General features: G+C 40.1%; 1 protein-coding gene across 1 annotated transcript; it reads right to left on the bottom strand.

Annotated features, from left to right (window-relative positions):
- Positions 1-11,431: 11,431 nt before the first annotated feature.
- On the bottom strand, positions 11,432-12,708 carry LOC130034977 (protein SET-like; the record flags this gene model as incomplete). The annotated part of the gene is made up of 1 exon (XM_056126473.1): positions 11,432-12,708. A coding segment is annotated over one exon (888 nt), but the record flags the coding sequence as incomplete, so codon positions are not given.
- Positions 12,709-13,711: the final 1,003 nt, after the last annotated feature.

Here is a 13,711-nt window from a genome sequence, read left to right as displayed (position 1 = left end):
TCATATACCATGACCAAGTAGGATTCATCCTGGGGTTGCGAGGATAGTTTAACATTTAAAAGTCAAGCAAGGGACTGGAGCAATAGCTCAGCAGGTAGGGTGTTTGTCTTGCACGTGACCAATCCGGGTTTGATTCCCAGCATTCCATATGGTCCCCTGAGCACCGCCAGGAGTAATTCCTGAGTGCAAAGCCAGAAGTAACCCCTGTGTATCACCGGGTGTGATCCAAAAAGCCAAAAAAAAGTCAATCAACATAATAAACCATATCAATAAAAGAAAAATTAAAACTAGGTAATCATAGCAATAGATGTAGACAAGCATTTGACAAGATCCAGCACACCTTCATGGTAAAACTTTCAACAAAATGGGAATTGACTTGCCTCAATATAGTCAAATCATCTACCTCAATCCCACAGCAAGGATTATTCACAATAGGAAAAAACTAATGGCTTTCTCCCTAAGATCAGACATAAAACAAGGTTTCCAGCTCTCACATGTCCTATTCAACTTAATACTGGAAGTACTTGCCACAGCCATTAGTCAAGAAAAATATATAAAGAGCATCCAGATAGGAAAGAAAAACATCAAGCTTTCACTATTTGCAGATGACATGATACTATACTTAAAAAATCCCCCCAAAATACAAAAAATCTATAAACAATAGATTTGTATAGTAAAATGACAGGTTACAAAATCAATGCCCCAAAGTCTGTGGCTTTCCAATGTACAAATAATGAAAGAGGAGAGAAAGATAATTGGAAAACTATCCCATTCACAATACAATTGTGCCTCAGAAAATTAAGTACCTAGAAGTCAATTTCACTAAATTGAAGATCTCTGCAAAGAAATCTACAGAACACTACTTCCAGAAATAAAAGACGATATGAGAAAACGAAAACACATCCCTTGCTCATGGATTGGGAGGATTAACATTGTCAAAATGGCAATACTCCCCAAATACTCCCCAAAGCATTATACAGATTCAGTGCAATCCCTAAAAGGATATATATGATATTTTTTCAAAGAAAAGATCAAATACTCTTGAAACCCATATGGAACAGTAAACCCCCATGAATAGCTAAAGCAATCCTTGGGGGAAAAAAGAATATAGGAGACATCACCATTCCAACTTTAAACTGCACTACAAAAGCAGTAATAATTAAAGCACAGCCTGGTTTAAATAATATAATAAAGACAGAACCAGAGACCAATGGAACAGAGTGTATATCCTGACATGGATCCTCAAATATATGATTACCTAATCTTTGAAAAAGAAGCAAGAAATATAAAATGAAGCAAGGAAAAACCTCTTCAACAAGTGGTACAGGGAAAACTGGGCACTACATCCAAAATTTCAAACTCAGACCTCTTTATAATGCCAGGCACAAAAGTCAGAGCAAAATAAATTAAAGACTTCAATATCAGACCTGAATACATAAGGTTCAATCCATAAGGAGGAAAACATAGTTAGAACTCTCAATGCCACTGAAGCTCAAGACATATTCAAATATGAAACGCCACTGACCAAGCAAGTGGAAGCAGAGATAAACAAATGCGATTACATTAAGCTAAGAAACTTCTGCATCTCAAAAGAAACAGCAACCAAGGTACAAAGACAGCCCACAAATTGGGAAAAGTTATTTACTTAATGCTCATCTGATAAGGTGTTAATATCCAAGATATATAAGGCACTGGTAGTACTTTACAAGAAAATATCATCCAATCCCATCAAAAATGGAAGGAAGAAATGAACAGAAAATTCCTTGAAGAAGGAATTCATTATAACAAGATGTTGGCTTACCCACCATACTGATCAAATACTGTGAACTACTTTATAAAATAAAAAAATTAAAAAATATATATAAATAAATTTAGTCATCAGTTCCACTTATAATTTAAGAAAAATCAAGATATATTTTGGTATCCTTATAGCTATATCTTGTTAAAAATAAATCTCAACATTAATTTACTGTTTAATTATAGAAAAGCTATACATGGAGTCATTATGCATGGAAAAAGGTATATTGATCGCTGTGTACAAGAAACAGTAAGTGAAATGAAGACAAATTACTAAGAATGAGGAAATAAGAAACATATATATATGTTTATATATAAATATATAAACATATAAATGTTTATATATGTTTATATATTACATATATGTATATATAACGATATATATAAAACACATATATAAATCATAAACATACAAATCATAAACATACAAATGATAAACATACTAATATTAGCACACAAAACGTCTGAAAGCATGAAGAGAAACAAACCAAAAATACATAGCATTCATCTATAGATTTATGGGGGGAAATGAGGACATGAAGATTTTATGTTTAGTTTTACATTCCTCTTATCTTTTTTTATTTCTTCAATTAAAAAACACTGTGATTTACAAGTCATTTATAGTTGTTTTAGACATACAATACTGCAGCACTGATTCCACTGCCAGCGTCAACTTCCTTTGTTGTCTCTCATATTCCTGTCCCCTTCAGGGTCCCCTCTTAACAGGCACCTTTCTAAGTTCAGTTGCTAAAGTTTGGGTCTCTTGATATCAGCGTTGTTATCTCTGTGACTTGGATATTGAATTCTGTCAACCCTTGATGTCACTTTTGTACCTGAATTCCCTAACCTGGCCCCTGCTGCTTCTCATGTGTTTTTTCTCCCTTCCCACTACTCCCCTCTTTATTTCCTTCTCCTCATTATACTCTGGGGCCAAGGTTTATCTGGGCATCCCCCCTTAAAACATTAAATTCATAATCCAGTTATTCTATAATACCATATAAGTTATATCATCCTGTGTTTATCATTCTTCTTCTGGCTTACTACATTCAACATGATGTCTTCCAGTCCCATCCATATTTCCACAAATTACATGATTTCATTTTTCCTTATAGCTGTGTAGTAGTCCTAGTGTATATACAATACATCTTCATGATCCACTTATCTATCACTGGACATCTATGTTGATTCCAAATTTTAGCTATTGAACTGAGTGTCTCAATGAACAATTTTTGTTTTTTTGAATAAATGTTTTTCTGTCCTGGAGATAGATACCCAAAAGTGGAGTTGCTGGGCCATATGGGAGCTCATTTCTGATTTTACGAGTCCTCTCCATACTGTTTTCCATAGAGGTGGATCAGACAATATTTCCACAAGCAGTGGATGAGGGTTCCTTTATCACCCCATAACCACCAGCAGAAATTATTCCCAATATTTTTGATATGTGCCATTCTCACTGAGTAAGATGATATCTCATTGTTGCCTTGATTTGGACTTCCCCAATAATAAGTGATAATGAGCATTTTGCCATATGCCTGTTGGCCTTCCATTGGTCCTACTCATCATTAAGACCTGATGTGGGGAATGTTACTTGAGTGTGGGTCTCACAAAAATGCCAGGGAGACTGACACATATCTCGTTCTAGAGCTCTGGTCCCAGCTAGAGCATTCTGATGGCCTTGGCCAAGGCAAGCAGGATAGTGGCATGAACAGCAACCAGTGGGGCCCTTGTTCAGCCCCAGGCCATATGCCCAGGGCAGAAGGAACAGCCCAGCCCCTGCATCCCTTTGTTCTCAGCAACCCGACCAATGACATGACTTGGGACAGCAAGTATTATCAGTCGTCATACTGGAGTCTGACCAGGGCGGTGGCTTCTGAAATGGCAGGAGACCCTAATGCAATGGCTGGTGTGGATCTGCTTCTGCCAGACTCCTCCTGGAGGAATGAATCCAAGGAAACCTCCATCGGCAATGAAAAGCTCTTTCCAGGGATCGGACCTTCATGCCCCTACCAGTTTGGTGATAGGGATTCAAAACCCAATTCAGAACGCCCATGCCTCACCTCAGACACCACTGCAGAGCCCCATTCTCCCTGCAGGCCCCTCAGGCCTCTGCGGTACTACCCTCTGTCCCACCCTGCTACTCTGTTGAGCTCCAGCACTGAGACCCTCTCCACTAGACTGGCCATACATCCTCATTCCCTAGAGAGAGATGGTAAACATTGCAAAGATCTCTCCTTTGTTGTGTTTGTGTGGCTGTGTTGGGTGGGAATGTCTGTGTGTCTGCATGTACAGAGGCCAATGATCACTAAGGGAAGTGCGGTTGTCAGAGATCTCGGAGCTCATCTTCTGTCAGGCAAAAACTTCAGAGCATGAGCTGACGCCACACAACTGGTAAGAACAGAGGAGACATCTGAGTTCTGCAATTCCCAGACAACCATCTTTTGTCTTTCTCTTTGCCCTACCACATTACCTTCCTCTGCCTCCAAAGTGTGCTGCCTGCCTCATAATTCCTAGTGAGAAGTTTGGAGACAGGTATTCATCTAAAAACGAGTCGCTGAGCCTCCAGGCTTAGCCATGGAAAACACCAGATCACTTGAAATCATCCACCCCCTAAACGCTTGTATTCCTGGTACGATCTCCAGGTGGCACTGTTTCCTTTTTCACACTGAAAGTGCATACTCTTGCTTCCTTTGTAATTTATTCCTCATCAAACCTTGGAGGTAAAGTTGAGTTTATTAATGAGTCTTCACTCAGAGTTAAGGAAATAACTATGTCTACAACTCAGACACAGTTCATGCTTGTTCTTTTTCAGTTTCCAAAACTGGACAAAGGCTTTGTGGGGCCTGGGAGTCACTGAACTAGAAACAAGTGGTAACATCTGTCTCCTACTCCACCCCTAACCCCCAGAGGAGAGAAGACAAGTTAGGGTAAAGGAATCTGGAGGGATCTATTCCAAGTATGGGATGTGCTGGGAACTAAGAGACAGAAAAGTAAATTCACTATTTCAGCCCTCACTGCCAGGTGTGCCCTCCAACCAAAGAAAAAGACCAAAAAACAAGCCTCACAAACATCAATAACTTATACCAAACTATGCCAATGAATTTCTTCATCTCGATGGTCTCAATGTCAACAGTCAAAACTTATCAATCAAATGCAAAGAGGAGCCAGATATATCATAAAATTGAATCAAAATTTCTGCTTCCTACAAGAGACATATTGTGATAAAAGGTAAACATCTAAATCTGGAAAACAATATTAAAGACAAACAATTCCTGAAATATATGGTGTGGTCTTACTTGAATTAGACAGCATAGACTTCAGATTAAAAATATGCTATCTGGGACAGGAATAACCATGCAAAGTGGTCAGAGAGATTTGAAGGTCTAAAAGGCAGTTGATCTCACATATGACCAAACTCAACTCAACCCCTGAACCACATATTGTTCCTTGAGTACAACCAGGAGTGACCTCTAAGCATAGATCTAGAAGTAAGCACTGAGGACTTTTGGGTGAGATCCAAAACAAAAAGATTATATACAACAATGCATTATACACTGAAGAGGGATTTATCTAGGGATGCAAGGATGGTTTAGTATGTGCAAATGAATTAATCTAATTCAGCACTTTAAAAAAAGGAAAGAGAAATACTATATAATCATTTTTATAGAAATGTATAGAAAAATATTTGACTAATTTTCTTTTTTTTAATTGTATCACCATGACACAAAGAGTTACAAAACTGTTCATGGGTGGGCTTCAGTTATAGAGTGTTTCAACACCTATGCCTCCACCAGTGTACATTTTCCACCACCAGTGCCCCTAGTTTCCCTCCTGCTACCCTTCCCCTAGTTTGGCTCTCTCTGGCTCTCTAGCAGGCACTTTTCTTCTCTCTCTCTCTCTCTCTCTCTCTCTCTCTCTCTGTCTCTCTCTCTCTCTGTCTCTCTCTCTCTCTCTCTCTCTCTCTCTCTCTCTCTCGTTTTGGGCATTATGGTTTGCAGTACAGATACTGAGAGGTTATCCTGTTTGTTCCTTTACCTATTTTCAGCACGCAATTCTTATCCAGAATGATCATTTCCAACTTTGTTTGTCATAGCGGTTCCTTCTCTATCCCAACTGCCTTCTCCCCGAGCACTTGTGGCTGGCTTCCAACCGTGAACCAATCCTCCTGGTTCCCTGGTTCTTCTTTCTGTTGTCCTTGCATAGTGGTCTCGTACTATGTTTCTTATATCCCACAGGAGTGCAACCGTTCTATGTCTATCCCTCTCCTTCTGACCCATTTCACTCAGCATGATATTGTCCATGTCCATCCATTTATAAGAAAATTTCATGATTTTATTTTTTCTAACAGCTGCATATTATTCCATTGTGTAGATATACCATGGTTCCTTTAATCAATCATCTGTTCTCAGAAATATGGAGTGTTTCCAGATTCTGGCTATTGTGAGTAGTGCAGCATTGAACATAGAAGTACAGATAGCACATCTGCTGTGTTTTGGTGCTCCTGGAGAGTATTCCCAGAAATGATATTGCTGGGTTGGATGGAGCTCAATTTTTAGCTTTTTGATGGATACCCGTATTGTTTTCCAAAATGACAGAACTAGTCTGCATTCCCACCAATGATGAAGAAGAGTTCCTTTAATTTTGTTAAAGTGTATTATCTTCTTTTTTGATTCATGAATAATATTTTATCATTTTTATTTATCTTTTTTGATTGAATCACCATGAGCTAGACTTACAAAGCTTTCATGTTTGAGTTTCAGTTATATAATTATCAAACACCCATCCCTCCACCAGTATACATTTTCCATCACCAATGACCAATGTTCTCGTATCCTTACCTCTCCCCCTGCCTCTATGGAAGACAGTCTCTCTCTCTTCTCTCTCTCTCTCTCTCTCTCTCTCTCTCTCTCTCTCTCTCTCTCTCTCTCCTTTTGGGCATTATGGTTTGCAATAATGAAAGGCCATCATGTTTTGTCCTTATTTATTTTCAGCACACATCTCCCACCCAGAGAGATCCCTCCAACCACCATTTATTTAGGGATCCCTTCTCTGTCCCAGCTGCCTTCTCTCCCAGCTCATAAAGCAAGCTTTCAGCCATGGACAAATCTTCCTGACCCTGTCTCTACTGTCCTTGGGTGTTTGTCTCATATTGTGATATTTTATATTCCACAAATGAGTGCAGTCATTCTATGCCAGTCTCTCTCTTTCTGACTCATTTCACTTAGCATGATACTCTCCATGACCAACCACTTTTAAGCAGATTTCATGAATTCATCTTTTCTAACAGCTGCATAGTATTCCATTGTGTAGATGTACCAAAGTTTCTTTAACCAGTCATCTGTTCTCGGACACCCGAGTTGTTTCCAGTTTCTGGCTATTCAGGGATCCAAGTAGGGTTGGTCATGTGCAACAGAATCTTTGTATTTTTTCTCCAGCAGCCCACCCTTTTTCTTTTTCATGTTATTTCCTGCTTTCTTTCTTTGTAATTATTGGAATAGGCCCATAGACAGAATTTCACTGTGTGATTTCTAAACAGTGAGCACAGAAGATAGTGTGTGTGAAACCATCCTAATGAGGAGATTTTGTATAGTGAATACTCTTTCTCTGCCTCTTTATTTTTGGTTTGTGTTTGTCCCATATGCAGTGATGCTTAGGACTTGCTCCTGTCTCTATGCTCAGGGATCACTCCGGGTGGGGGTAAACACCTTGCCCACTGTATTACGGCTTTGGTCCCAATGACCTTATGTGCTCATCATTGCCAGATGTACTTGACTCTAAGTTTTTTCCCTCTGTCATTTTGTTCATTTGGCAAATAGAGAGAAAACAATCCTCCATTAGTATGAATTTACAGCTACAAAAAGCATGTTCTTCTTTGTACCTGTCAATGCGGACATACACATGGAAACTGCAACTTGTCATGCATTATTATTTTCTCTCATCTCAGGAAGATGGTTGGCACAGTGTTGAGTGATAGTAGCTGCACTGGAATTCAAAAGACACTCCAGATAGATTTGTGTCATTCCACTGACATTTGAATACAGAAATAATTTCCCACATTTAGATTTTAGTGTCCAATTTCCTATATGAAACCAAGAGAAGAAAATAAGACTTCCACCTGCCCTGAAGAAACTTGTGTTCTCTCTTAGGTATGTCTTTCTTTCTCTCCTGTTTTCCCTTTACTTTTCTTTGTGGAAATTTTAATATAAAACTGTTTTGCTTCACACACAAAAATAAATTAATCAAGTTTTTTAGTAATTTTAAGATTTAATAGATTTTAATTTTATTAAATTTAATCATTATGGTTTTCACATGTTTACAAGTGTTAACATTTAAAGTTTGAGTGTGTACAGTTAATATAACTCCCCACCATCAAAGTTCCTCAAAGCCTCCACCAATGTCACTGTGTCACCTCCATCCTCTTTATCTCCCCCCAACTCTTCCCCTTGTTTCGTAGTACCAGTTTTGTAATAAGAGTTGTTATCATTTGATAGTAACATTTCATCGCTCTGTTTCTTTGTAGATCACAGTTGAGTGAGACCATCTGATATTTTATTCTCCCTCTGATTTATTTCACTTGATATTATGTTGTCCAGTTCCAGGCAAACGGAGGTGAACTAAAAGATTTCATTTTTTGTTATAGCTGCCTATTATTCCATTGTGTACACATACCACAAATTCTTTATCCATTCATCTTTAGGTTGTTTCAATAGTGCGGCTATTGCAGTTGGTGCTGTAATAAGATAGGTGTTCATATATCTTTCAAATTAAAGATTTGGTACTTAGAGGATAGATGTTGAAAAGTAAAATCACTAGGCCATATGGATATTTCATTCTTGTTTTTTAGAAAATTCTCCATACTATTTTTCATAGAGGCTGAACAGACAAAATTCCCTTGAATAGTAAATGAGGATTCCTTTTTCAGATGTCATAGACTTTAAACTGGTATTTTAAATGTACAGGGAATGTGTCTTAATTCCTCTGTTATGAGAATTTTAATGTAAAAATATTTTATAAAGGATGAAATATATATATATACACATATAGTTGTATACATATATACCATTGGAATGTTGGAGAAATCATGACATCAAAATTAATGAAAAGTATAAACCGGAGTCAGGTACATTAAGAGAATATAACAAGTGTATATCTTCCATTATTGACTGCTTGGTAGTCAATTTCATAACTTCCTAAATTGCTCTTTAAAAACTAGTATCATGACAAACTGTCCAACAAACACTGTCCTCCCATTGTTCATCGACTTGCTCGAGCGGGTCCAGTAACATCTTCATTTTTGAAACTTGCTGTTACTGTGTTTGTTTGCCATATTGAATACGTCACAGGGAGCTTGCCAGGCTTTGCTGTGAGGGCAAGATACTCTCTATAGCTTGCTGGGCTCTCCGAGAGGGGCAGAGGAATTGAACCCGGCTTGGCCGGGCTTGCTGCATGCAAGGCAAACACTCTACCACTGTGCTATTGCTCCAGTCCAGCATCATGACACAATGGTTTATTTTTTTACCTTTTTCCAAAATCCGTCCCTTCACCAGTGTACATTTCCCACCACCAAGAGCACCAGCTTACCTCCTGCCTCCGTGGCAGGTACTTTTCTTCTCTCTCTCTCTCTCTCTCTCTCTCTCTCTCTCTCTCTCTCTCTCTCTCTCTTTCTCTCTGTCTCTCTTTAGTGTGAGTCTTGCTAGTGGTTTCGCGGTCTTGTTTATTTTTTCAAAGAACCAGCTCTTGGTTTTATCGATCATTTTGATTGTGTTTTGGGATTCCAGCTTGTTAATTTCTGCTCTAAGTTTTGTTTTTTCTTTCTTCCTCCTGCCTGATTTGGGCTCCTTTTGTTGGTCTATTTTCTAAGATTTTAAGCTGTGGGGTTATTTAGGTGGGCCTTTCTTCCTTCCTGATGTATGCTTGCAGAGCTATAGACTTTCCTCTTAAAGGTGCTTTTGCTGTATCCCACAAGTTCTGCCATCTCATGTCCTCACTCTCATTTGCTTCCAGGAATCTTGTGATTTCCTCTCTAATCCACTGATTGCTCAATAGCCAGTTGTTTATTTACCAGGTATTTAATTTGATTCTCCATTTATGTGTGTTACTAACTTCTAATTTCAGTGCCTCATGGTCTGAAAAGAGAGTTGATACCATTTCTGTCCTCTTAATGTTTTAGAGGTGTGTTTTGTGTCCAAGCATGTGATCTATCTTGGAAACTGTTTCATGTTCATTGGAGAAGAATGTATATTCAGCTTTTGGGGGATGAAGGGCCCTAAATATCTACTGACTCCCTCTATCCCACTTCATCCTTTAAATCCAGTATTTCCTTGCTGGGTTTTAACCTCATTAATCTATCAAGGGGTGACAGGGCAGTACTGGTCTATAACTAATAATGTGTTGCTTCCAATGTCTTTCCTCAAGTCTATTAGTAGTTGTTTTAAGTATTTTGCTGGTCCCTCATTGGGCACATACACATTCAGGAGTGTAATTTCTTCCTGATATATGCATGCCTTGATTATTAATAAATGACATTCATTGTCTCTTGTAACCTTTTTCAGCCTAAAATGCATGTCGCAGGATACTAGTATGATCACCCTGGCTTTTTTGAGGAAGTTGTTTGTTTGAAGAACTACATTCCAGGCTTTCACTTTGAGTCTGTGTTTGCCTGAACTATTCAAATGTGTTTCTTGTAGACAGCAGAATTTTAGATTCAATTATTTAATCCATTTTGCCACCCTGTGTCTTATAATCAATACATTTACATCATTGATTATTGTGATGGGGTTTTGTGCCATCTTTCTTTTAGAGGGATTTTATGCTTATGGAGTTTGTCTTGCCTTACAGTTGTTACCCCTTGAGTTTTTCTTTTAAGATTGATTTTCAGCCTATGAAGTTCCTGAGCTATTGTTTAGCCGTGAATTTCTCTATCATTCTTTCAAATCTGAATAAGAATCTTAGTGAAGCCTTCATTTTGTTAAGTTTTTGAACTATATCGCACCACTGTCCTCAGGATTACAGGGTTTCATTCAATAGTTTCGCTGTAAATCTAAGGAATTACATGCTGTAAATCTTTGCATGTAATTCCTTTCTTTGATCTTGCTTCTTTCAGTATTGTATTTCTTTTTTTTTCTTTGTGTACACATTTAGTTTTATTGTAACAAAGCAACTTGTACACTTTTTAACGTTTAAAATTGAGCATCTTTTCTTTCCAGTGAAACAAAAAAAGAAATTTAAAAATAAAACAGGAACAAAATTACAATAGAGAATGTCAATTCCAAATAAGATCCTACAGGTTCTGCTGATTCTCCCATCGAGTGGCAGGGCTCAAGTCATCATTAGGAGAGAATTTTATTTTAAAAGTGTCACCTTAAACTGCAAGGATGTCCGTTAAACATCACAATTAAACATGCCAAAGGAGAAGCCATGTTGTCAAAATGCCCACTTAACCCACCCAAACATCTCAAACCCACCCTTTTGCTGACCTTCTATAACACCATTTTTTTTAAAGATTTTTTTTCTTTTTTTAAACAAGAGAAAGTAGACAGATACATGTTGGTAAACGCTAACTGTCCATATTCACATAGAGACACAGTGTCATCTCTGAGTCCAATATATAGAGAAAGGAGAAAAAAAGCTAGAATTCTATGCACTACTACACAGGGGCCTGGCCCTCCAGCTTCAGCAGAGCTAAGGGTGCAGAAGGTCTTTCTTTTTTCCCAGCAGCGCACGGTGGTGTAGATTCCATCAAGTCTGTGTTGAGACGAGAAGTGATAAAATTTAATTTGGAACAGAAACCAGTAGTCTTTCCCCACTGAATTCTGTTCAAGGTATTTCCCCGAATTAGGTAGAGAACCATGGTGTAAAGGAGAGAAAAAGAGACCTCAAAAAACAGGGCGACAGACTGAGCACAGGGAGTGGGGACGGGGAGGGGCGGGGCAGGGCTAGGGGAGGGGGAGAGAAAAGAAAAAAGACTGCATCTTGCTCCCAGGGACTGGAGAAAATTAAAAAAGATTGGAATCCGTCAGTGTTCCGTTAGTCATCTTCTCCTTCATCCTCCTCTCCTTCCTCTCCCTCGTCGTCATCTTCATCTTCTTCACCTTCATCTTCATCCCCTTCTTCATCAATATCTTCCAATCCTTCTTCCTCTTCATCATCGTCGTCATCTTCTTCTCCTTCCCCTTCTTCATCATCCATGTCAGGAACCAAGTAGTACTGCAATGGGTTTGGCCAAATGTCGTCTTTGATGACCTCGCCGAGCTCATCTGCACCAGCATCCGAATGGTCAGTGAACCAAGTGAAGAAGCTCTCGGGTTCCTCATGCTGTCTCTTCCTGCTGGCTTTATTCTGTGTTTGACTTGCGCGTTTCGTCAAATCCTTTCCAGATTTCCATTTGATTTCAGTGGCCTTTGAAGATGGATCACCACTCTCATTCAGATGAAATTCTTTGGAGAGAACTTTATTTTCAAAGTAAGGGTTTTCATCAAAATAAAAATCTATTCTGTAACCCGATTTAATATCTTCAAATTCTGTCACTTCAACTCTTGTCAAATAATGCAGCGCCTCTTCATCCTCCTCCCCAAGCAGCGCAGACACTTGTGGATGGTTGACAAATGTTGTTACCCAAAAGTTGGGGATTTTGGCGATCAATTCCGACCTCTTCTGAAAAAATGGTTGGCGGAGTTTGTTATACTTCTGTTCTACTTTCAAAATCTCCTCACTGGCTTGCTCATTAAGTCTGTCTATTTCATTTTGTACTTCATCAATATGTTCAATCGCTTCCTGCTGCTCTTTTTCTGAGGTCTCGTCGGCCCCGTAGTGGTTGGAGTTGAGCTCCTTTTTACTGACTTTGGCCGCCGGCGCCGACGTGGTGCTGCTCCCGCGGGGGGCGGGCGGGGAGGCGCGAAGGGCAGGCGACGGGCGGGGGGGGGGGGGGGGTGGGGGGGGTGGCGGCGGCGGCGGCTTCCCTTCTCGCCACACGCGCGGCTCCTCGCTCGCTCCGGCCGCCTCCTCCCGGGCTCGCTCGCTCGCTCGCTCGCTCGCTCCCCGGCGGCTGGCGCGCGCGGCCCTTGCGGCCTGGCGACGAGGGCGGGGCTGGTGCGGCGCGGCGGCCGGGCCGGGCCCGGGCGGCGCGACGGCGGCGGCGGCGGCGAGCGGGCAGGCGGGCGGTGGGCGGCCGGGCTTCACTCACTCTCGTGCTCCAGCTCGCTGCTCGCTCTCCGAGCCGCCTCCTCCTCCTCCTCCGCCGCCGCCTCCTCCGCCTCCTCCGCCTCCACCTCCACCTCTTCTCTCAGTATTGTATTTCTATCTACGGTATTTGTCATTCTGATTACAATATGCCTTGGGGTCTTTTCTATTAGGACCTATTTTAGATGGTACTCTGTGGTCTTCTTGGATCAGGATGTCTGCATTCTCCAGCACTGGGAATGATGTCTTTACCTACTAATATCTCCTTGGGTTGCCTCCCTGTCCCCCATGGTACTCTAATGATTCTTTTGTTGTTCCTCTTCAATTCATCCCAGAGTTCTCTGATCTAGATTGGAGTTATTTTGTGGATTTTCTCTATCTTTTGATGTTCCTTAGAGGTTTTCTGCATCTCATCCTCAAGTTCAGTGATTCTATCTCCAGCCGTTGTTACTCTCCTGCTAAGGGCACCCATTGAGTTTTTATTTCATCTACCAAATTTTTAATTAATGGATTTCTGTTTGCAATTTTCTTATTACTAGTCTAATTTCCTTCTGTATTTTATTGGCTGCCCATTCCACTGTATCTTTGAGCTCATTAAGCATTCTCACTAGTTTGTTTCTGAATTTTCTTCAGAGAGATTACCTATGTGAGTTTCAGGGCTCCTCTATTCATCCACTCCTCATTGTGTTTTTCTGCGCTGTTTACCTATGATGCCCATTGTACTTTGGAGGTTGGTTCT

This window comes from Sorex fumeus, unplaced genomic scaffold (genome assembly GCF_029834395.1).
Source record: "Sorex fumeus unplaced genomic scaffold, SorFum_2.1 ptg000063l, whole genome shotgun sequence".
Taxonomy (NCBI): Eukaryota; Metazoa; Chordata; class Mammalia; order Eulipotyphla; family Soricidae; genus Sorex; species Sorex fumeus.
The sequence above is the reverse complement of the archived record's forward strand: the minus strand, read 5'-3'. Positions and strand labels throughout refer to the sequence as shown.